General features: G+C 41.0%; 4 protein-coding genes across 5 annotated transcripts in view; 3 read left to right on the top strand and 1 right to left on the bottom strand.

Moving 5' to 3' along the window:
• CEBPZ (CCAAT enhancer binding protein zeta) overlaps positions 1-7,587 on the top strand; it is a 29,325-nt gene extending 21,738 nt beyond the window's left edge. The window contains exons 14-16 of the mRNA XM_032178263.2: positions 6,160-6,218; positions 6,301-6,382; positions 7,292-7,587. Of these exons, the coding sequence (XP_032034154.1) occupies positions 6,160-6,218; positions 6,301-6,382; positions 7,292-7,431 (281 nt within the window). The 3' untranslated portion in view covers positions 7,432-7,587. The remainder of the gene's footprint in view (positions 1-6,159; positions 6,219-6,300; positions 6,383-7,291) is intronic.
• CEBPZOS (CEBPZ opposite strand) lies at positions 4,399-12,600 on the bottom strand. Of its 2 annotated transcripts, XM_032178273.2 has the most exons (6): positions 11,937-12,169; positions 10,507-10,685; positions 9,319-9,434; positions 8,108-8,152; positions 7,469-7,553; positions 4,399-7,332 (listed from the first exon to the last, which is right to left on the bottom strand). In XM_032178273.2, the coding sequence occupies exons 3-5, from the start codon at positions 9,431-9,433 to the stop codon at positions 7,471-7,473; spliced, it is 243 nt and encodes an 80-aa protein (XP_032034164.1). In that variant the 5' UTR covers position 9,434; positions 10,507-10,685; positions 11,937-12,169; the 3' UTR covers positions 4,399-7,332; positions 7,469-7,470. The 2 variants fall into 2 exon arrangements, with proteins under 2 accessions (XP_032034164.1, XP_032034163.1); XM_032178272.2 differs by lacking the exons at positions 10,507-10,685; positions 11,937-12,169 and adding an exon at positions 12,552-12,600.
• A 3,402-nt stretch (positions 12,601-16,002) lies between these two features.
• On the top strand, positions 16,003-16,598 carry LOC116483862 (large ribosomal subunit protein eL31-like). The gene is made up of 2 exons (XM_032178271.1): positions 16,003-16,356; positions 16,575-16,598. Exons 1-2 carry the CDS (start codon positions 16,003-16,005, stop codon positions 16,596-16,598), a joined length of 378 nt encoding a protein of 125 aa, XP_032034162.1.
• Positions 16,599-22,043: 5,445 nt separating this feature from the next.
• Positions 22,044-24,045, top strand: part of SULT6B1 (sulfotransferase family 6B member 1) — a 30,086-nt gene continuing 28,084 nt past the window's right edge. Inside the window, 3 exon segments of the mRNA XM_032179139.1 lie at positions 22,044-22,242; positions 23,216-23,243; positions 23,245-23,314. Of these exon segments, the coding sequence (XP_032035030.1) occupies positions 22,044-22,242; positions 23,216-23,243; positions 23,245-23,314 (297 nt within the window).

Here is a 24,045-nt window from a genome sequence, read left to right on the forward strand (position 1 = left end):
AGCGGTGTTTTGTAGTTTTCCTTTTAGAGATCTTTCACCTCCTTGATTAGGTACATTCCTAAGTATTATTATTATTATTATTATTATTATTTTGGCAGGTGTTGTAAGGGGGGTTGAGTAATTGATTTGATTCTCAGCTTGGTTGCTGTTGGTGTATAGCAGTGCTACTGGTTTGCATACATTGATTTTGTATCCTGAAACTTTGCTGAATTTATTTATCAGATCTAGGATCTTTTTGGATGAGTCTTTAGGGTTTTCTAGGTATACTATCATATCATCGGTGAATAGCGACAGTTTGACTTCCTCTTTACTGATATGAATGCCCTTTCTTTCTTTCTCTTGTCCAGTTGCACTGGCTAGGATTTCCAGTACTATGTTGAATAGAAGTGGTGAAAGTGGGCATCCTTGTCTTGTTCCAGTTCTCAGGGGGAATGCTTTCAACTTTTCCCTGTTAAGTATAATGTTGGCTATGGGTTTATCACAGATGGCTTTCATTATTTTTAAGGTACGTCCCTTCCATGCCAATTTTGCTGAGGGTTTTAATCATAAAGGATGCTTGATTTTGTCAAATGCTTTTTCTGCATCTATTGAGATGATCATATGGTTTTTGTTTTTAATTGTTTATGTGGTGTATCATATTTATGGACTTGGCGTATGTTAAACCAGCCCTAGATCCCTGGCAAGAAACCCACTTGATCATGGTGTATTATCTTTTTGATATGCTGTTGGAGTCAGTTAGCTAGTATTTTGTTGAGGGTTTTTTGCATCTGTGTTCATCAGGAATGTTGGTCTGTAGTTTTCTTTTGTTATGTCATTTCCTGATTTTGGAATTAGGGTGATCTTGGCTTCATTGAATGATTTAGGGAGGATTCCCTCTTTCCCTAACTTTTGGAATAGTTTCAGTAGGATTGGTACCAGTTCTCTGAATGTCTGATAGAATTCAGCTGTGAATCCATCTGGTCCTGGACTTTGTTTTGTTGGGAATTTTTTTATTACTGTTTCAGTCATGCTACTTGTTATTGGTCTGTTCAGAGTTTCTATTTCTTTCTGGTTTAATCTAGAAGGGTTGTATATTTCCAGGAATTTATCCATTTTTCTCTAGGTTTTCTAGTTTTTGTGCATAAAGGTGTTCATAGTAGCCTTAAATGATCTTTTGTATTTCTGTGGTATCGGTTGTAGTATCTCCCATTTCATCTCTAATTGAGCTTATTCGGATCTTCTCTCTTCTTTTTTTGGTTAATCTTGCTAATGGTCTACCAATTTTCTTTATTTTTCCACAGAACCAGCTTTTTGTTTCATTTATCTTTTGTAGTGTTTCAGTTTTATTTAGTTCTGCTCTGATCTTTGTTATTTCTTTTCTTCTGCTGGGTTTGAGTTTGATTTTTTTCTTGTTTCTCTAGTTCCTTGAGGTGTGAGCTTAGATTGTTTATGCTCTTTCAGACTTTTTGATGTAGACATTTAATGCTGTGAACTTACTAAATGTAGTGCCACTTTTGCTGTATCACATAGGTTTTGATGGGTTGTGTCACTATTGTTCAGTTCAAAAAATACTTTAATTTCCATCTTGATTTCATTGTTGACACAAAGATCATTCAAGAGCAGATTATTAAATTTCCATGTATTTGTATATAGTTTTGAGGGTTCCTTTTGGAGTTAATTTCCAATTGTATTCCACTGTGGTGTGAGAGGGTACTTGATACAATTTTAGTTTTCTTAAGTTTATTGAGACTTGTTTTGTGGCCTACCATATGGTCTATCCTTGAGAATGCTCCGTGTGCTGATGAAAATAATGTATATTCTGCAGTTTTTGGGTAGAATGTTCCGTAAGTATCTGTTAAGTCCATTTGTTCTAGGGTATAGTTTAAGTCCATTGTTTCTTTGTTGACTTTCTGTCTTGATGACCCTGTCTAGGGCTGTCAGTGGAGTATTGAAGTCACCCACTATTATTGTGTTGCCATCTATCTAATTTCATAGGTCTAGTAGTAATGGTTTTATAAATTAGGGAGCTCTGGTGGTAGGTGCATATATATTTTGGATTATGATATTTCTTGTTGGACTAATCGTTTTACTAGTATGTAATGTCCCTCTTTTTTTTTAACTGTTGTTGCTTTAAAGTCTGTTTTGTCTGATATAAGAATAGCTACTCCTGCTTGCTTTTGGTTTCCATTTGCATGGAATATCTTTTCCCACCCCTTTACCTTAAGTTTATGTGAGTCCTTATGTGTTAGGTGAGTCTCCTGAACACAGCAGATTCTTGGTTGGTGGTCCAATCTGACATTCTGTATCTTTTAAGAGGAGCATTTAGGCCATTTACATCCAACGTTAGTATTTGAGATGTGAGGTACTGTTCCATTCATCATGCTAGTTGTTGCTTGAATACTTTGATTTTGTTGTTTTTTAATTGTGTTATTTTATAGGCCCTGTGAGATTTAGGTTTTAAGAAGGCTGTGTTTTGGTGTACTTCAAGGTTTTGTTTCAAGATTTAGAATTCCTAGGCTGAGTGTAGTGGCTCACGCCAGCACTTTGGGAGGCCCAGGCAGGCATCACCTGAAGTCAGGAGTTCAAGACCAGCCTGGCCAACATGGCAAAACCCCATCTCTACAAAAAATACAAAAATTAGCCGGGCATGTTGGTAAGCCCCTATAATCCCAGCTACTCAGGAGGCTGAGGTACAAAAATCACTTGAACCCATTAGGCAGAGGTCGCAGTGAGCCAAGATCGTACCACTGCATTCCAGCCTGGGCCACAGAGCAAGATTCCATCTCAAAAAAAGAAAAAACAAAGATTTAGAACTCCTTTCAGCATTTCTTATAGTGCTGGCTTGGTAGTGGCAAATTCTCAGCATAGATCTCTCTCCTTCATTTATGAAGCTTAGTTTTGTTGGATACCTTTTAAGGAGACTAAACACATCGCCACACGCTGTTCTGTCCATCCATGTGGGAGCTGCACGTTAGTCCTGTCCCCTTATCCGCCATTTTCCTCCTCAGCACAACAGATCAACATGTTTGCCTCTTCTCTGTTTTGTTCTCTCCAGGGCCCCAGCAGATTGGATGGTGCCCACTCACATTTGAATGCACGTCTTCCTTACCTAGTCCAGAGATTCACATGCTAATCTCTGCTCATTCATTTTTAAACCATTCAATTATAAAAGCCTTGGAGTTTTCAGACACCTGTTAGCTTTTCCTTTTCTCAACCATTATTTGCCATTTGACCCTTGCAGTAATCCATGCTCCTTTATTATGATATGAACTCTTCTTTCTGCTAATTGTTTTTTAACATTTTTAAAAGTATTATCTTACAAGATTATGCTTCACAGTGTAACACAAGGTGCTAATAAAAGAAAAAAGTGCTATATCAGGTGACAGTCTTAAGATTTTTGATAAAAATGTAGAAAGCACTATACATACTTTGCCTCCAGTGCCTCTCTGGCTTCTGCTTACTGCTAAATACTGATGACTAAAAATAGATCTGCAAAGTTAAATAATAATAATGTTTTAAAAAGTTTCATGCGCGTCCGTATGAAGAGACCACCAAACAGGCTTTGTGTGAGCAACAAGGCTATTTCACCTGGGTGCAGGCGGGCTGAGTCTGAAAAGAGTCAGCTAAGGGAGATAGGGGTGGGGCCGTTTTATAGGATTTGGGTAGGTAAAGGAAAATTACAGTCAAAGGGGGTTATTCTTTGCCTGGCAGGAGTGGGGGTCACAAGGTGCTCAGTAGGGGAGCTTTTGAGCCAGGATGAGCCAGGAGAAGGAATTTCACAAGATAATGTCATCAGTTAAGGCAGGAACAGGCCATTTTCACTTCTTTTGTGGTGGAATGTCATCAGTTAAGGCAGGAACCTGCCATCTGGATGTGTATGTGCAGGTCACAGGGGGATATGATGGCTTAGCTTGGGCTCAGAGGCCTGACAAAAAGTTTCATTTACATATTGATAGTAGTCTTTCAGAGCCTCATGCCTACAAAATTTTATCAGCTCTTTCAAATACTGCTGTCAATTTCTTAGTCCCCTAATAACTAGATGATTTAACTGATACATATTTAAATTATAACATGTTATCTTCCAGATTTTGTCTTCCCTTGAGTATCTTAAGATCATGTTTTAATATTAGCATAAGATGAGATATGGGCAGTTTTTCTCAAGACCATCCCACAGAAAAGAAGTGCTGCTTTACTTCAAGTTCTACTGAGCCTTTTATTAAAAGATGCTGGTAAAAGGAATTTGAGGAGAAGAAAAAAAATGTTTAATGTTAAAAAAGATGCTCCCTCAGCTTGTTTCAAATAGTAAAGTACTGTTTCAGAAGACATTAGCCTGAAAGGATTTCAAATCTCAATTGATAATAGTTTTGGATGCAGATTAAAGAATACCCAACAGAACTGATTGAAACAAAAAGAGGCAAGGAATTTTAAACAGATTTATTAATTCAGATTTATTAATTTACTAATTGATCACCCTACATTTACAGGTGTTAAGAGTAGATAGCCTTAAGAATAAACATACCTTACAGAAACTTTAATCAGCCTGGGCAACACAATGAGACCCTATCTCTACAAAAAATCAAAAATATGGCTGGGCGCAGTGGCTCACGCCTGTAATCCCAGCACTTTGGGAGGCCAAGGTGGGTAGATCACAAGGTCAAGAGATCAAGACCATCCTGGCCAACATGATGACATCCCATCTCTACTAAAAATACAAAAATTAGCTTGGCGTGGTGGCACGCACTTGTAGGCCCAGCTACTTGGGAGGCTGAGGCAGGAGAATTGCTTGAAGCCAGCAGGCAGAGGTTACAGTGAGCTGAGATTGCGCCCCTGTACTCCAGCCTGGCAACAAAGCGAGACTCTGTCTCAAAAAAAAAAAAAAAAAAAAAAAAAAAATCAAACATTAGCCAGGCATGGTGTTACATACTTGAGGCTAAGGTTGGGGGTGGGGGCGGGATAAAAGAAACTTTAAGAAACCAGTACAGTACAGAAGTGCCTACTCATTGAGGTCACAGATACATCACTACAGGATGAATAAAACCAAAAAAAACCTTCCTAATGCATGCAAATGTGTATTACACAGCTGTTAAGTAACATATATAGCACCTTAATAAAAATCAAGATGAAATGTTTTAGAAACTATTTTATCAAAAGTGGCTCTGATACAAAGACTTGTACATGATTGTTCATAGCAGCACTATTAATGCCAAAAAGTGGACACAACCTAAATGTCCATTAACTGATAAGCAAAATGTGGTATATCCATACAATGGAATATTATGTAGCCCACAACATGGCATGGAGTACTACAACATGGATGAGCCTCAAAAACGTTATGCTAAATGAAAAAAGTCAGATATAGGAAACCACATGTCATATGATCCCATTTATATGAAATAGCCAGAAAAGGCAAGTCATAGAAACAAGATAGATTGGAGATGGGTTGGAGGACTACAAATGGCACCAGGCATCTTTTGAAGTTGATGGAAATGTTGTAAAATCGGACTGTGTTTGTGGTTGAACAAGTCTGTAAATTTACTAAAATGCGTTAATACACTTAAAACAGCTGAACGTTATGATCGGTATTTAGTAAAGCTCTTTTTAAAATATGGCTCTACTACTGCTAGAGACATTGATATCAAAGATGCAGAGTTTGAATAATTGTTTCAGGAAAAGAGACTTTTCAGGAAAAGTTTATATATTCAGTACTACAGATAAGTTTTTTTTTAAAGGAGAACTTCTTTCGGTGTTATAAACAGAACTTCATTTATAGCATAATAAACATACTTTCAGTCAATTTCTTTACAATCTAAAGACCCCTGAACTAAATTTTATGTTTTGTCTTAAGTATTTCAAAACCCATCCATGTCAAAGTGATAATTTTACTATTGCTTGATACTATGTTATTTCCCTTATGGGTAAACCTCGATCAGTGACCAAATCTGAAAAGCAAGAAGACACTCTTGTCATCTGAACAGTTCTATTAGGATGTTGTTAGCTTTTTGAAAATATTATATACTAACTCTTAAATTATATTTAAATGCCAGCTACCCAATGGTGCTAGAAGATTATTGCAATTGTTTTTACCCAAGTATAATTTTTAAAATAAAATCATGTTGCATTGCATTTTTCTAAAATCATTAGATTTATAATTGAATAATGTAGACTTAAAATTTTTTTTAGGGCCAAGAAAAAAGAAAAGAAACTTAAATGATTCCAGCCTATTTGTATCTGCTGAAGAGGTAAGGCTAATGTACTGTTTTAAGAAGCTAGCTATTCTACATTATTTTTAGTTTTCTAATAAATTTATCTTTTTTGTTTAAGTTTGGCCATCTATTGGATGAAAATATGGGATCCAAGTTTGATAACATTGGCATGAATGCCATGGCTAACAAAGATAATGCAAGTAAGTAACTTAAATTTTTTTATTGATGTTCTACAAATAGCTTTGGCTTAGAAGTTCAGAAGATAGGAAATTTTTTTTTATTTTATTTTATTTATTCATTTATTTATTTTTTTTGAGACAGCGTCTCACTCTCTCGCCCAGGTTGGAATGCGGTGGCATGATCTTGCCTCACTGCAACCTCCATCTCCCAGGTTCAAGCAATTCTCCTGCCTTAGCCTCCCAGGTAGCTGGGATTACAGGCATGCACCACCACACCCAGCTAATTTTTGTATTTTTAGTAGAGAGGGGGTTTCACCATGTTGGCCAGGCTGGTCTCGAACTCCTGACCTCAGGTGACCCGCCTGCCTCGGCCTCCCAAAGTGCTGAGATTACTGGCGTGAGCGACCATGCCTGGCTGATAGGAATATTTTTGAAAGACCTTTTCATGGTACTTTACAACCTGGAAGGAATGGCTTTTTCTTCTCTCAGGAAAACATGTAAGATTAACAAGTATTTAGACTACAGCAAAAAAAAAAAAAAACTTGCAGACTACAAAAATTACTTTTTTTTAGGGAAGTGGGCCATTTTTATACAGCATGAGTTTGCTAAGTAACTTTACCTGTTTATAGACATTTTAACTATTTCTGATATTGATTGTTACTGGTTTTTATTTCACCAGTAAAAGTGCTTGGGGAGAGAAAATCTTTAGAGCATTTGTTTCTTTTCCTTCCTTAGTTATTTCTTTTTGAAACATTAATCTTTGACAATAAATATGATAAGAAAAGCAACAAACAAGCAGTGGGTTTGTATAGTGTGTGGGAAACCGCAGGCCAAGGCAGGCTAGAAGTTCCTGTGACTCCGCAGCATGTTCTGTGGGACCACCAAGAGTCTACAGTGTGGTAGTACACTCCTTTTCTTCTTCTCCCAAAGGTCTCAAACAGCTTAGATGGGAGGCTGAACGTGATGACTGGCTACACAACAGAGATGCAAAAAGTATCATCAAGAAAAAGAAACATTTTAAAAAGAAGAGGATTAAAACCACTCAAAAAACTAAAAAGCAAAGGAAATGAGTTATTAATGTAAATTATAGATTAAAATTCTACTTACATCTAATTTTTGCTGTTCAACCATGTTTTTTGATCTAGCTCTCTGATTCCATACATTCCAGACTTCTCAGTGGATTTGTAATAAACTATAAATAAAAATAGCTCTCATTTATAAAGTCATGTGGAAACATTGTTAAAATTAAATGTATTGAAAAAAACAACTTCTTTTTTCCATATTGCTACATAACAAAATGAAAAAGAGGACAGTAGGATTACAGACTTCACATATAAGTCCTGGCGTCTCTGATGATTGTAATGAGCACTATTTCGTCTAACTACATGATGTCATCTTGTTCAGTCTTTATCTACCTGACAGAGAAAGAGACAGCTCCAAGAAGTTAGCAAACCTGAGATGATACTGATCTTTTAAAACCAAAGGTGTAAACTGTGGTTTGATTCTATCACCTCATATATGAATGATTCCAGAGTTTACATTCTTAACCACTAGAAGAATTCAGAATCCAGCCCATTACCTAATTCTCCTCTCACTAGAATAGATGAGAATTTATTCTAGTCTCAGAAGAACTAAAATAGATGTGAATAGTATTGTTAGAAATTCCTTGTAAAGAAATTACTACATAATTTATAGGTTACCTGAAGAAGTTGTTTTATACTTATTTTTACTGAAGGAAAAACATACCTTCCAAGATGAAGGGATGTTTCTTGCTCATTGTTTGCCTGAAATCTGATGGAAAAAAGGATGTCTTGAAATTAGATATGAACAGAAATTCATTATATTAACACAGCCACAATTTAATGCTAGCTTTAGGGTCCATATGATGGGAACCATATAGATTAGAAATTTGTTTTAAGGTCTTTCTGGTAATCCAGGAACGATCTCCTTTTGTTTTTTTGAGTCAGGATCTCTCCCTGTTGCCCAGGCTGCAGTACAGTGGCACAATCACAGTCCACCACTGCCTAGACCCCCCTGGGCTGGGCTCAAGGGAGCTTCCTGCCTCAACCTCCCGCATAGCTGGGACTACAGGAGCACACCACCATGCCCAGCCTTTTTTTTTTTTCTTAAGATACAGGGTCTTGCTATGTTCAGCCCAGACTGGGCTCAAGCAGTCCTTCCACCTTGGCCTCCCAAAGTGCTGGAATTACAAGTGCGAGCCATCACACCCAGCCATGACCACTTTTTAAAATTGATCCCAAGCTTTAATTTGCTTTTAAATACTGTTGGGATTTTTTTTAATACCCTTCCTTAGAGTTGAAAAGGGATTTTGTGAGTATCCAGTAGCATCTTGATACAGCATTCCAACAAAGTACGCTGAAAACTGTGGCAAGTTTCAAAGATGGCTATCACGCCAGGTCTATTCCCTGTTTTAGGGAAAAATCACTTCCTAATTTAAAAAGTTGAGGGCTCTAATATAAAATTTCCCCAAGAAAAATGTTAAAGCACTTTCAGCCATAGCATGTGAAAGTCTTTTAGTGCCCACTGTTGATGACCAGGAAGGATACTATAGCCTGAGAAAACTGGTTACTCAGAAAACAGCAATACCAGTTACTTAGTCTACCAAACAATGAAGTGTAATGGGCAGGCTAAGTTTCCTCCATCTGTGCTCCCAAACTAAGCCAGACCAAGGACACTTGCTCTACCCTCCCCGATAGTAAAACCCATGGAGGTATGAAATTTTTTCCTTGGCCCACAAACAAAATTTTTAAGGGAGAAGTGAGAGTCATCTAGTCCACAATAATGAATACTTTGATTCCTGTTCTGCCCATAAAAATGTCTAATATCTTGAATCTGAAGAACAAATTTCTCCAAAAACGCCATTGCCATTTAACACATAAAATGGATTAGCAAAACTATACCCCTTTAGAAAGCATTAACTTCTGAATTATGATTACCTTGGCTTGTGTGCATCTTGCTAAACAAAAAATATGCTCCAAAAACGCCTACAAGTTCGGCTACCAAAACTCCTTTAAAGATCTTCTTTGCTAGTGGTTCCAAAGTACGGGCCATCCTAAATTTAACAATAACAGATATGTGTAAACCTGAATGAACATATTTAAACTACTATTATCATTTCTCTAATAACTCAAATTCATTCCCACAGTTTAAATGGCTTCTCTGTATGGGAGTAAGACCAATACTATGGTATACTTTTTTGGTTTAGACATCTTACATACCTAGTTTTCAAACTCCATGCCTGAGGGGCATGATGAACCAAAGACAAAACTGGATAAAGCACAGGAAAGAGGTAAAATGCAAGAAAGCATTGTAAAAAGAACAATTTACAGAATTAACATTTTTTAATTGTGCAGGAAAACAGAATGGGGAAGATAAGTTAATTTTTTAGCTGCACTGGGAATTAAGAAATAATCTAAATGGACACAATATGTAAACAGCTCTTTGTAAAGTGCCCTACAAAAGTAAGATCTTTCTCAAGCGGTTCTACACTTTCTAAAGGGCTGGAGTTCTTCATTTATTAATACAACATATACTATTATATATACTATATATGTATATTATAGATAGTATATATATCCTATATACTGATACATACTAATAATACAACATATACTAAACTATTAATACAACATATACTAAACTATTAATACAACATATACTAAACTGTGCCATAGCTCAGGCATTTGGAGTGCAGTGGTACAATCTCAGCTCACTGGGCTCAAACAATCCTCCCACCTCAGCCTCCCGAGCAGCTGGGACCACTGGCATGCCTGGCTATTTTTTTGTATTTTTTGTATTTTTAGTAGACACAGGGTCTCATCATGTTGCCCAGATTGGTCTCGAACCCATGAGCTCAAGCAATCCGCCCACCTCAGCCTCCCAAAGTGCTGGGATGACAGGCATGAGCCAGTAATCTGCCCTTTCGCAGACCCGCAGTAATTTTTATACAAATGGGGGCAGGGGTTGGAAACTGATTGAGTGATGAACCAATTAAGTGGCAAAACTACAGACCGGTTAGATCTTGATTGTCTTCCTTTAAAAGCTAATCAGGAAAAAGCGTTTGTGTCATTATTCTTTTTCAAATTAAAGTAAAAGATAACAAGCTAAGAAAATAGAAGACTTACTGAAGAAATTAATGTAAACCCAAGTTTTTAGTCAGCCTCCTTATAACCTCAAAGTCCAGAAGAGGAGAACCACTTGTTTTTCAGATTTTTCTATTGTCCTATGCGTGCTCTTTTGTCCTCAATCCCAGCTCGCTGCTGTCAGGTGTTTACTCCATTCACTTCCGACCCCTTTTCAATGCCTGAGGGTGGGTGTAATCAAATAACCTTCCTTTTGTAGGATTATTCTGCTAATATCTTACCAGGTGGCCCTCCCCACCACCCCCAAATTCCCTCATTTTGATAATGTGATCATCCTGGGGACCAAATGATTAAAACTGTACTATTCTTATTTAAAAGAAATGAAGCAAAGAAATTTACAAAGTAATTCATATACAACCAAGAGGCAGTTGGACGGTGGGAAGGGACAGTTGTTTTGCTCCATTCACTACAATGCTGTACATGACTGACAGAAAATAAGTCATGCTCAGTACAGATGCCTCTCTTGGGGTTATTTTTATTTTTTTTTATTTTTGGAGACACGGTCTCGCTCTGTCGCCCAGGCTAGAGTGCAGTGGCACGATCTCGGCTCACTGCAACCTCCGCCTGCCGGGTTCAAGCAATTCTCTTGCCTCGGCCTCCCCTACTGGGAGGCCCAGCTACTGCTGGGAGCTAGGACTCCCGCCACCAGGCCCAGCAAATTTTTTGTATTTTAGTAGAGACGGATTTCACCCTGTTGCCCAGGGTGGTCTCCAACTCCTGAGCTCAGGCAATCCGCAGGCCTCGGCCTCCCAAAGAGCTAGGATTACAGGCGAGGGCCACCGCGCCTGGCCTATTTTTATGAGACTGGGTCTTGCTGTCTCCCAGGCAGGAGTGCAGCGGTGCGATCTTTGCTCACTGCAACCTCCGTCTCCCAGGTTCAAGTGATTCTCCTGCCTCAGCCTCCCAAGTAGGTGGGATTATAGGCGTGTGCCACCACGTCTGGCTAATTTTTTGTATGTTTAGTAGAGACGAGGTTTCACCATGTTGGCCAGGCTAACTTCCGACCTCAAGTGATCCTCCCGCCTCGGCCTCCCAAAGTGCTGATATTACAGGAATGTGCCGCCACACCTGGCCTCTTGAGGTTATTTTTAATGTTCAAGGGATGGACAAAGACCACCTGCAGCCAGTTCCATTATTCAGGGAATCGAAGTAAAATTTTGTTTTAAGAGAGGGTGATGCTAAGAAATAAAGTCCATCTGTAGGTCAGGGTTAAAAGAAAAGAAAATAAAGTGCGAATAATACTGTACGGCTGCCTTGGTGTACAGTGGTGAGCATAGCTGCCTCCAAATAACACCGTACAACAAAGTATTTACCTTTCTAAAAATACATATACGTTTTGCACTCCGAGGCTCTCGGCTTCAGGAGGCTGATAAAACTTCAAGTCCCTTTGCTACAGACCACCAGGGACACACCTGTCCACCCACAAAGAAGTGAGGTTTACTAGCTGCGGCAAGAGAAACACAGCAGACCAGCGCCTGCCTTCTCAGCACAGGGACAGGTATCATTTCGGGAAGTTTAGGTGAAGTTTAACACGAAGCCGCCTCTGACAGATTCGGCGCAGGGCTGTGTGTCATGCAGTTAACATCACACGGGGCTGAGAGGCTGACTCGGGGACACAAGCTCAAGCCAAATGTGCAATGCTGGGTCGGAAGCCCCTTATCCCAGGCTGCGCTCCAGGGAATCGGGGCTGCTTCCCCGGCCCCCGGCTCCTGCCGCGGTTCCCACCCAGCTCCCGCTTCCCTGGTGCCCTCGGCTGCCCTCAGCGCTCCCCTAGCCCGCGGAACGCTCGGCCCGGGCCTGCAAGCGACACGCGGGGGAACGCACGGAGCGCGGCCCGGCCGCCAGGCCACGGTCGCCCAGCGACCCGGAAACACTCGCCTGCAGTGAATTAAGGCAGTGACACCTGACTGTCCTCCACATGCCCCCAGAACTATGACGAGGCCCCACGCAGAAGCCCGCCCCACTCTCGTCGCATTAGGGACCCCGAAATCCGACTGCCCATGGGAAGCCACTCGCCGAAGTCTCACCTGAGGTGCGTTCAAGGGGGACTGCGCATGCGCAAAGGTTGGTGACGCTCCACCCCTTCCGTTGTCGGCTCCGCCCCCACATTCTTAGTTACCATTAATTGTACTCTGACAGCGACCCGAACCTGACTGCCCGCTATGTGCATTATTTTACGGAATATTCGCAATAACACGTGCAACAAGTGCTGAGTGTATCTCATTTTACGGAGAAAGCAAGAGGCTTACACTGCCCACAATCGCACCATTAGTAAAATCAGAATTCACATTTGAACCCAGGACACTGACTACGTGTAGCCTGTTCTGGGTCGTTTTTCTAACACTCTGAAACTTAAAGTGTGATAGTCTCAGAGGACTACCAACATAAGCATCACCTGAAAACTTGTTAGGAATGAAGAACTAGGCGGGGCGCGGTGGCTCACGCCTATAATCCCAGCACTTTGGGAGGCCTAGTTGGGAGGATCACGAGATCAGGAGACTGAGACCATCCTGGCTAACACAGTGAAACCCCATCTCTACTAAAAATACATTAAAAAATATATAGCTGGGTGTAGTGGCATGCGCCTGTAATCCCAGCTACTCGGGAGGCTGAGGCAGGAGAATCGCTTGAACCCGGGAGGAGGAGGTTGCAGTGAGCTGAGATCGCGCCACTGCACTCCAGCCTGGGCGACAGAGTGAGACTCTGTCTCAAAAAAAAAAAAAAAAAAAAAAAAATGCAGAACTACTGAATCTGAAACTGCGTTTTAGCCAGATCCCTAAATAATTCGTTTGCAAAATAACACTTGAGAAGGGGAGAAAGGGACAAGGAAACAGAGAAGAGAAAAAGAATATAAAACTATATTGAAGTACCGTGTGCAAGACAAAGCCTGGAACATCCAAAACAGACACAGATCTACCTTCATCAAAGTTCTAGTCTAGTTAGGGGTATTTACCACAAATAACTGATGAAAAGTACACAACAATAAGGGCCTTGCTTTGAATCCGAGGAATCTGTAAATGTTTTAGAGAAGGGGTGATAGCTGGAGCTAACACTGTCCATGCCAAGTAAAGGAAGTGCCTCTGCAAGGTGCTCTGTGATTGCCCCAATTTTCCTATCTAACACCCACCCCACCCCAGTCCAGCCCATGTGGTTCATCTGTGTAACTAAAGCATCATAAATTGTGAAAAATGTGAATGCGTAAACTATATTGATTTAAAGCATGTCATTGTTAGTTAAGATCACTCAGATCTACACAGATCCAGAACTCTAACCTCTTCCACTATATCGACCTCTCTAGTATCCTCTTAAAGTCTGGGCTTTGTACATTCTCTTGATCTCCTCTATCTGCTCTATAGAAACTCTGTCTGGCTTGAACCTCGGTTCTATTTAATAATATATATTTGACTTTCTCTCAAACTTTTTTCACAAGCTCCCTTTCTGCATTATGTTGCTTTTTATTTTGTCTGTTACTGTTTTCACTGTCATTAACTATTTTTCTCAAAACTTTCAGAACTCTACCCCTATACCACTGAAGTTCCCTTTCCCCTCCAACTGACACATTCACCATCTTTTTTCTTTTTCTTCTTTTCCTAATCATCAGCCTCCTCATCTTCTTCTTCTCTTCTTCTTCTTCTTCTTCTTCTTTATTCTTCTTCTTCTTCTTCTTCTTTATTCTTCTTCTTCCTCTTCTTTATTCTTCTTCTTCTTCCTCTTCTTCTTCTTCTCCTCCTCCTCCTCTTCTTCTTCTTCTTCTGCTTCTGCTTCTTCTTCTTCTTCCTTCTTCTTCTTCTTCTTCTTTTCCTTCTTCCTCTTTCTTCACCTTGCTCTGTCACCCAGGCTGGAGTGCAGTGGCACAATCATAGCTCACTGCAGCCTTGAACTCCCAGGCTCAAGTAATCCTACCCTGGCACCCCCAGCCTCCCAAGTAGCTGGGACTACAGACATTCACCACCACACCTGGCTAATTAAAAAAAAATTTTTTTTTGTAGAGACAGGGTCTCCCTGTGTTGCCCAGGCTAGTCTCCAACTCCTGGGCTCAAGTGATCCTCCCACTTTGGCCTCCCAAGTGTTAGAAATACAGCTGTGAGCCTCTGTGCCTGCCCTTCTTCTTTTTTTTAAAAAAAAAAAAGAATAGTCAAGTACAGTAGTGAGAAGGGGCAAGGAGTAAGTACATCCATAATCTTTAAAGATTCATCCACGATAGATATTTTCTTATTAAAAGCACCCACCATGACTTCCACGAAACACTTTGTTAAATATCATTTAAGATACTATGCCTTGAGCTTTCAGGCCTATCTTTGTCCACTTGGGCTGCTATAACCAAATGCCATAAACTGATGGGTTATAATCAACAGAAAGTTGTTTCTCATGATTCTAAAGACTGGGAAGTCCAAAATCAAGGTGCCACAAGATTCAACATCTGGTAAAGACCAACTTTCTGGTTTCTGAGATGGTGCCTTCTCACTGTGTCCTTACATGGGGCAAGGGGCAAGGGCCTCTCTGGGGCCTCTTTTAAATCCTTGGCCAGGCACGGTGGCTCACACCTGTAATCTCAACACTTTGGGAGGCCAAGGTAGTTGGCTTACCTGAGGTCAGGAGTTCAAGACCAGCCCAGACAAAATGGTGAAACTCCACCTCTACTAAAAACACAAAAATTAGCTGGGCATGGTGGCACATGCCGGTAGTGTCAGCTACCCAGGAGGCTGAGGCAGGAGAATTGCTTGAACTCAGTAGGCAGAAGTTGCAGCCTGGACTACATAGTGTGACTCCGTCTCAAAATAAATAAATGAATGAAAGGGCACTAATACCATTCTTGAGGGCAGAGCCCTCATGACCTAATCACTTCCCAAAGGCCCTGCCTCCTAATACCATCACTTTGGGGATTTCAACATATGAATTTAGGAAGAACAAAAACTTTCAGACCATATAGCAAGGCTCCACTACATTGGTTTGAAATACCAGCATATCAGTGTTAAAAGTACCAGGATGACAAAGCAAGATGAAAAAGCCATTGGGGCTGGGTGCAGTGGCTCACACCTGTAATCCCAGCACTTTGGGAGGCCAAGGCGGGCAGATCACCTGAGGTCAGGAGTTCGAGACCACCCTGGCCAACAAGGAGAAACCCCATCTCTACTAAAAATACAAAAATTAGCTGAGTGAGGTGGAGCACACCTGTAATCCCAGCTATTCGGTAGGCTAAGGCAGGAGAATTGCTTGAACTCAGGAGGCAGAGGTTACAGTGAGCCAAGATCGCGCCACTGCACTCCAGCCTGGACAACAGTGAGACTGTATCTCAAAAAAGGAAGGAAGGAAGGAAGGAAGGAAGGAAGGAAGGAAGGAAGGAAGGAAGGAAGGAAGGAAGGAAGGAAGACAGAAAGAAGAAAAGGTCACTGGAATGGTTCAGACTGAAAAAAAGAAAAGAGGGGGAAAAAAGCTTTAAAAAATGATAACACGCTTTACCAACTTGGGCCTGGCAGAATGGCTCCTGCAAAGAACAGTGGAAAGAAGAAAATGGACCATTCTGCCATCAACGAGGTGATGACCCGAGAATACACCAACATTCACAAGCACATCCACAGAGTGGGCTTCAAGAAGCATGTCCCTCAGGCACTCAAAGAGATCCGGAAATTTTGCCATGAAGGAGATGGAACTCCAGATGTGTGCATTGATACCAGGCTCAATAAAGTTGTCTTTGCCAAAGGAATAAGGAATGTCCCATATCATATCCTCATGCGGTTGTCCAGAGGATGTAATGAGGATGAAGATTCACCAAATAAGCTCTGTACTTTGATTACCTATGTACCTGTTACCACTTTCAAAAATCTACAGATAGTCAGCCAGGCATGGTGGCTCATGCCTGTAACCCCAGCATTTTGGGAGGCCAAGATGGGCAGATCACTCGAGGTCAGGAGTTCAAGACCAGCTTGGCCAATATTCTGAAACCCCGTCTCTACTAAAAATACAAAAAATTAGCCGAGATAGCACTGCACTCCAGCCTGGGTGACAAAGCAAGGCTTTGTCTCGAAAAAAAAAAAAAAAAAAATCTACAGACAGTCAGTGTGGATGAGAACTAACCACTGAATCTTCAACTACATCAAATACAGTTATAAAGTTGCCTTCACAAAAAAACAGAAATTATAAGAAAGACTAAAATAATTGTATAGAAATGTTATGATTTCTGCAGGAAAATATATATAAACTAATAACGGTATTGCACAAAGCTTGACATCCCCATAAATATTTGTTACGCACTCTGAACCCTGCTATAGATTTCACAAACACATTTTGAGATAAGACACATTTTGGCCACAAGGTTTAGAGCAGGAAAAGTGTAGACTGCAGTAGAAACTTTTACCAAGGGTCCTTTAGCGACAGTGCCTTCCTGGTCCTAGCCTGATTTACTAATTCTGGCAGAGGGATGCAAATAACTAGAAAGATGTGCTAGTTCTCTCCAAAGCACAGAAGCAGGCTAAAATCCCAGTCTTCTGTAGTGGCCATAGGGACCTCCACTTTAACAAATAGGTACTAGGTTTGCTGTGCATTCCCCCATCTTCACCTTAAAGCCTAGACATTTCTTTTCATATTTTCTCCTTTTTTTTTTTTTTTTTGTATATGTTTATAGACTGGAAAAAACAAAGGAAAAGAAGATAAGAGGGCATGGTGTCTTTAATGCCAAGGAAATAAGTTTTATTTTATTATTATTATATTTTGAGATAGAGTCTCACTCTGTCACCCAGGCTGGAGTACAGTGGCACGATCTCAGCTCACTACAACCCCTGCCACCCGGATTCAAGCGATTTTCTTGCCTTGGCCTCCCAAGTAGTTGGGACTACAGGCATGCACCACCACACCTGGCTAATTTTTTTTTTTAGTAGAGACAGAATTTCACCATGTTGGCCAGGCTGGTCTCAAACTCCTGAGCTCAGGCAATCCGCCTGCGTCCGCCTCCTGAAGTGCTGGTATTATAGGCATGAGCCACCACACCCAGCCGGAAAGAAACTTTAAATAAGCCTCCCATGCAGCTGCCTCTGGGGCATGAGCCAGGCCATAGCTGGCAAAGCCTGACAGGTCTGCAGTAATTTATCTCCAATATGGGTAAGATGCAAGGAGCTGAAGAGGAAGCTAGGACTTCATATAACATGAGACTCACCTGGACTCATAGATATGACAGTACAAACATATCACACAATACAGGTTATTCTGTAATTATTCATGCTGGTTTCCTCCCTCCATTATGCTTGCCAGACAACTAACAGTTGAGTATGTAGAATTGTAAGGTTAACAGGTTGACCTAAGCCTAGGCAAACTAAGAATCAGAGTTCACATTATCAATCCCAAAGAGCCTCCTAAATCCTCCTGTAATTACAGGCATTAGTGCCGGAACAAGATCCAACCCATTGTCTTTTTAAGTGTTTTACTCACAAGAAGCAAGCAAACAACAACCATGTTTGAATCAATGTCTTAAATTCTACCTGACCCGAGGGAAACAAAGACTCTTTGTAATGTAACGGATAATCCCACTAAGCAGATTGGCAAGGAGTTCAGTCCTGCTCCTCTTTTATTTTTGGGGAGGGAAATTCTTAAATACACCTTTGCAACTACAGCTAATATCATCAAATTATTATGTAAGGCAAGAAGGCCTTTAAGTGGGAGTGATGTATAGAAATATAAAAATACTAAGATATTCAGATATTCTGATTTTACCTTTTCACATACTGCTTCTTTAAAAAATAAATATTCACCTACATAATGAAATCTGTATACCTGTTCCTAGCTAGGAACCCTCTCTGGTCAGTTCTTTCCCCTCTGTAAAATGGAGATTAAAAACTACTGTCACACATCCACCACCTGCCTCTCACTTTCTGTTGACATATAGAATTTCCTCAATTCCAAGATGTACTTGTTTCCATATGTTTACATTTCAGAAATAGGAATGCATCTTACAGTTGATATATATATTGAATATAGTATTTGTCCCAAAATGCTGTTATTAAATAAAATGCTCTAGTGATGCAGGATTTTTCTTGGCTGCTTAACCAGCCAGAAACCTCTAAGGCTGGCAACACCCCTGCCCAGGCCCTGGGCTCACTGCAGGAGGCACCCAGCCCAACCTGCTGCACTTGCTGCACTCCCACCTAGATCCAGTGCTTGCGGAGGGATCCACACTCAGCCCACAGCTGGGCTGGCCATGCCATGACGTGCTTCCACCTTGGGCAATGGTGTCTGGATAGGGGGAACATGGTGACACCCAAACAGGGGTGCCAGCAACCCCAGCTCCCAGAGCGGGTGTTACAGCATGCTAACAGCTCTTTTAGTCCCATTGCCCCACTCCAGCCTGCTGCTCCTGGGCTGGCCTGGCCCTGTCACTCCTTCCCTCATGTGGGGTGGCTGCCCTACACCAGTGGAGGGTGGGGAATACAGTATTACAGCTTTTTTCATACCCACCTTCAGGCTAAGGGGGCTACATGCCTTAGGGTTGTGGACCACCCTCTTTGAGTCCCCTCTCTGCTGAGAGCTGTTCCGTTGCCCAATAAAACTCTTCTCCCCCCTTCTCACTCTTCAGTTTTCAGCATAACCTCATTCTTCTTGGATGCGGGACAAGAACTTGCAATCCGCCAAATGAGGGTACAAAAAAGGCTGTAACACTGCGACCCTCTGCCTGCTGCTCGTGCCCGCAGCCACCCCACACAATAGAAAGCAGCAGCCAGGCTGGGCCAGCTGTGGAGTCTATGGGCCTGAGTAGGCAGGGGACTGAATGAGCTGTAACATAGGCGGTCTGGGGCACTAGGCTGAGCCGGGCCCAGGTGGGGATGTGCCACCCTGCGTCACCAGAACCCAGGAAATTTATTGCCTTTGTGGTCCTAAAAATCTCTCTCCTCAGAAAATAAGTTTTTTTTTTTTTTTTCAGTGAAAAATCCCATGGCCTTGTTTCTCATAGCAGGTAAAGAAGCACCAAAGAATTCCCTGGTACTAACCATTAAACCTCTGCCCTCTGAGATCTCATTGTAAGTGTCTTTCTGCCTGGACTTAGCTGTACTAACTGCGTTCCAATCCTAGCCCCTCCAAAGCCTGACTCTGCAATTATAACCAGGAACCTCAACTTTTAACATATCTTTTAATCACTCACTTTCTTTCCCTCCCCTCTTACCCTTTCACTCCGTCCCTCTCTAGACCTTCTCCCCTGGCAATGCATGTTTATCTAATTGTTTTCTTGGTTAAAAGATTCCGGAAGCTAATCTTGAAACAAACCAGGGGCAGAGCCCCAACTGCAGAATCCTCACGCTTAGGGGGAGTCGCAAACATTTTCTCCACTACCATTAGGCTGAAATCAAGATAATGCCAAACAGACCTCTAAACAGGCAATTACCCAAGAGAGCCACTGAAACAAGACATACGGACCCTGCATCCTGTACCACTCCCACATGTCTCCCATACATTTCCCCCTTAAAAATTCTATGGCCAGTTTTAAAATTTAAGGTGGTACTTTAGAACACTAGTTCACCATCTTCTCTGTTTGCTGGCTCTCCGATTAAAACCTGCTTTTCCTCCCACCAACCCTCACCTCTCATCTTCTAGAAGCCACTTAGCCCCTGTGGCCTCAATTAACCTAACCGCAAAAGGTAGCAAAACAACACCCATTTCATAAGGCTGTTAGGAAATTACATCACATCGTTCCTGTAATCTTAGCAATTTGGAAGGGGATGTGGTACGTGCAAGTACTCCATAATGTTAGCTATCCTTTTAACTGATACATGAATGACAGTACCGCTGGGTAACTAAGCATAACTAGAAGGCACCTTCTTAAATGGTTAACATTGGTGAAGAGAAAGGTAAATACAGTGAAAAAAACTACCTTCTTATAAAAATGGAAGAAAGGTAAGAAGAAGGACGTGGGAAAGATAATGGGAGAGAAATAAGAAGAAATATACAGTCTATGTTTATAGATATTTGACTTATCAAGAGGCCAAAGAGTAAATTATGACCCAGAAAATGTACCAGATAGGATATAGGCTAAACTGCTATAACTTTTGAGTAATTATAATTGTAATTGTTGAGACTGCAATAATTCAGTGGCTCAAACAAGATGAACAATTATGCTCTTTCACATACAGTTCAGAAGGAGGCCTGTTACACAGTGTGAGTCACAGGAGGGTGGCTCTCTTTCTCAAGGCCATCTGGTAAGCCAGTTTCCTCTATCTTGTTAGTCTGCCATCCCCTGGAGTGTGCTTTCCTCCGAATTAGCAAATCTGGCTTGCCAACACAGTATTTGCCTTCCAGGTATAGGGAAGGCACTAAAGAAGATTGGAGAGCCATCAACTTACTGTTTTAGCCACAAGGCCACACCAAGCTGCTGGGAGATGGGAAGTGTGGGCCAACTTACCCAAAGGAAAAAGGGGAGAGTGGCTGCTAGAGAAAGACTGTACCCTAGGAAATGTTCCAGGGAGAAGCACCTTCCCCTGCACGCACATTAAGAGACACAATGACATAGTATGACCTTCTGGGGGCACTACACTGGAACAGGGAAGAAAGCCTCAGATAGGCATGCATACAGCTTCCTAAACAGACTGCACATGCTTCCTTCTTGAGGGTAAGGAGGGCAGCCCACCCTAAAGGAAGAATCATGGGAAAGTGGTGTGAGATGCTGGAAGTGGGCCAGCCTATGAAGGCCTAGCCTCAAGGTTAAACTTTGCACTTGTTCTGGAAGTCACCCATTTGGGTCTCTTCTAAGTGTACTTTCCTTTCTTTCCTGCTCTAAATCTTTTAATAAACTTCCACTCCTGCTCTGAAACTTGCCTCAGTCTCTTTTTCTGCCTTACATCCTCAGTCAATTCTTTCTTCTGAGGAGGCAAGAAGTGAGGTTGCTGCAGACCCGTATGGGGTAACTCAGATACATTTCCACTGTTAACAATTTTACATAAACTTTTAGAGATATATTATCATTAGCTCAGAGTAACACAACTAGTAAACAGTAGAGTCAAGGTTCAAACTCAGGTCTTTAGACTTGTGTATATAGTGAGCCAGTAAATGAGAGTGCCTGAGACTGCCCCCAAATCTGGTCTCTTTTCCACCCCACCAAATTACCTCACAATCCCATTGCTTCCTTTCACACCACATAGGATATGTGTGGAAATCTATCAACCCAGGAGAGAACTGAGGTTTCATTCTGTGAATTTCTAATAGAAAAATTGCATGCCTGATTAAATACCTATTTGTTAGATATTTAATATATATTTTCTTCTGTTAGGATATTCTATTCTTACTTTCATTGGGCAGGTTGCCTAAATGGTCATGTAATCAACCCTTGGGGTAATATTCGCTGATCCTCAGCCTATTTTGCACCTGTGGTTTAGCTTTTGCCAGGAGGATATGCAAAAGTGAGGGAGGGGTGGATGAGAATTAAATGATTTCTTTTTCATGTGACTGGGAGGAGCCCTTTATCCCAGCCCCTGCCCAACTCCATTAAAAGCAATCACTCCCCCTGGACAGCCACAAAGCAGGTTCATTTATAGGGAGCCACCATGGCTGATAAATCCAAATTTATTGAGTACGTTGATGAAGCTTTAGAAAAATCAAAAGAAACTGCACTTTCTCACTTATTTTTCACCTATCAGGGGATTCTTTACCCCAACAACATGTGCACTTCAGAAACTTTCCAAGCGCTGGACACCTTCGAAGGCAGACATGATGACATCGTGCTAGCATCTTATCCAAAGCGTGGTAAATAACAAGTCGTTTCCTACAAGTACACTTCTCATAGGGAGTAGGTTGGGGAGGGTGTGAGACAAAGGTGGGATGAAGGCGGTTTCTCATTGCAGGAATCTGGCTGAGCATCAGTGAGGAGGAGGGCCACCATGGTTAAGTGCATAGGTTGTAAAATCAGTAGATAGAACTGCTAGATTAAAAAATCCGAGTGTCTGAAGGAAGAGCTCCGTGTGGAAAGGCGTGACTGAGGATGGAGGGCAGAAGGGGGTGGATGATGGGCCTGGAAGGGAGGAGCATGAATGTGGCAAAGTCCAGTTGGCAAGGAACAGTGACAGTAGCAGTGATTTTGTCTTGATTTCTGGCTGGACAAAAGCACAGCCACTTCTATAATTTACATGATGGTTTCCATGTTATAAATTATTTTTCAGGATCAAATATTGCTCCATCAGTTTCTCAAATCACTTTTACAAAGATCCTTCAACAATGGAAAATAAGACATGAAGAATCTAAATTATCCTGCTTTCTACCATCTCCTTTTGATTCTTTCTACTGTTGTTTATTAAAGCCAACCTCATTTAATATCTTTTTTTCTTAACTGATGCTGTTTTCATAAAATCAAAATTATAGATTCCTATAGAAAATATGTATTAATTTAATGTAAAATAATATATGCAACTTATAATAAACTATTTCTATAACATAACGTTGTTCTATAAGAAACATATTCTAGATTCAAAATGAAGCATTGTCCCTTGTTAAAGGAGCCATCTGAGAAATAAGTTGAATTTTATACTAATTATAGGTAAATGCTGTTTTCCATCAAACCATTTCTTTCCATAGCCCAAGTTATTTCAAACACAGAAGAACTAAATATACACATCAGGGAATGGTTGTAGATTTTAATTTTTATTATGTATATGCGAAAGTAACGTCCTTTTGTTATATCAAGACTCTGTAATGAGTTTTTATTCTCTGATTTTTCTGATAGGTTCAAACTGGATTCTCCACATTGTCAACTGTTTCTAAAACACATTTTGAATATCCAGAATTCCCAGTTCTTGAATGTGGGGATCCAGAAAGATATCAGGTTAGTACAAACAGCCTTTAACCTTACAGCAAATTATCATAGAAAGATTTCTTCCAGTTTGGAGATTCTTTAGTTTTCAGTTTAGAAAGTGCAATGCTAATAATTATCACAATTTACTGTGTGCTTACCATATCCTCAGCACTGTTCAGGTATCATCTCGTTTTTTGCAAAATAACCTTATTACCATTTCACAAAAGATAGAACTGCTAGGGACTTGCCCAAGGTCAAGGGACTAATAAATGATAGAGCCAAGATTTGAACCCAAGTTTTCTAGTTTGAGCTTTTAACAACTATACTGTATAGCCAGCCTGTTTTTGCTCTTTTTATTTTAAGTAGGGGAAAAGTAAGCTAAGAAACCTCAGGAAATGAACAGAAAAGCCTCATCTCTGAAGACATGGACCTGTGCAGGGTGGTACTAGGAATCACCAGTCTTTTCCTAGTAAGGCATGATTTTTATTTGAAATGGAGTCTCACTTCATTGCCCAGGCTATAGTGCAGTGGTGTGATCATGGCTTACTGCAGCCTCGACCTCCTGGGCTCAAGCGATCCTCCTGCTTCAACCTCCTGAGTAGTTGGGACTGCAGGCACGTGCCAGTACACCTGGCTAATTTTTTAAAATTTTTTTTGTAGAGACAGGGTTTCATTTCGTTGCTCAGGCTGGTCATGAACTCCTGGGCTCAAGCGATCCTCCCACCTTGGCCTCCCAAAGTGCTGAGATTACAGGCATGAGC

Source organism: Hylobates moloch, unplaced genomic scaffold, assembly GCF_009828535.3.
Source record: "Hylobates moloch isolate HMO894 unplaced genomic scaffold, HMol_V3 SCAFFOLD_15, whole genome shotgun sequence".
In the NCBI taxonomy this organism is placed as follows: Eukaryota; Metazoa; Chordata; class Mammalia; order Primates; family Hylobatidae; genus Hylobates; species Hylobates moloch.

What these genes read in the sequence shown, in the direction of transcription:
- CEBPZOS (XM_032178272.2), bottom strand. Translation starts at nt 9,433, where the DNA reads ATGGCCCGTACTTTGGAACCACTAGCAAAGAAGATCTTTAAAGGAGTT. An exon ending in CAAGATGCACACAAGCCAAG is followed by an intron (nt 8,153 to 9,318) that starts GTAATCATAATT and finishes TTTTTCCATCAG; the next exon opens with ATTTCAGGCAAACAATGAGC. An exon ending in ACATCCCTTCATCTTGGAAG is followed by an intron (nt 7,554 to 8,107) that starts GTATGTTTTTCC and finishes TTTTATTTATAG; the next exon opens with TTTATTACAAATCCACTGAG.
- LOC116483862 (XM_032178271.1), top strand. Translation starts at nt 16,003, where the DNA reads ATGGCTCCTGCAAAGAACAGTGGAAAGAAGAAAATGGACCATTCTGCC. An exon ending in CTTTCAAAAATCTACAGATA is followed by an intron (nt 16,357 to 16,574) that starts GTCAGCCAGGCA and finishes AAAAATCTACAG; the next exon opens with ACAGTCAGTGTGGATGAGAA.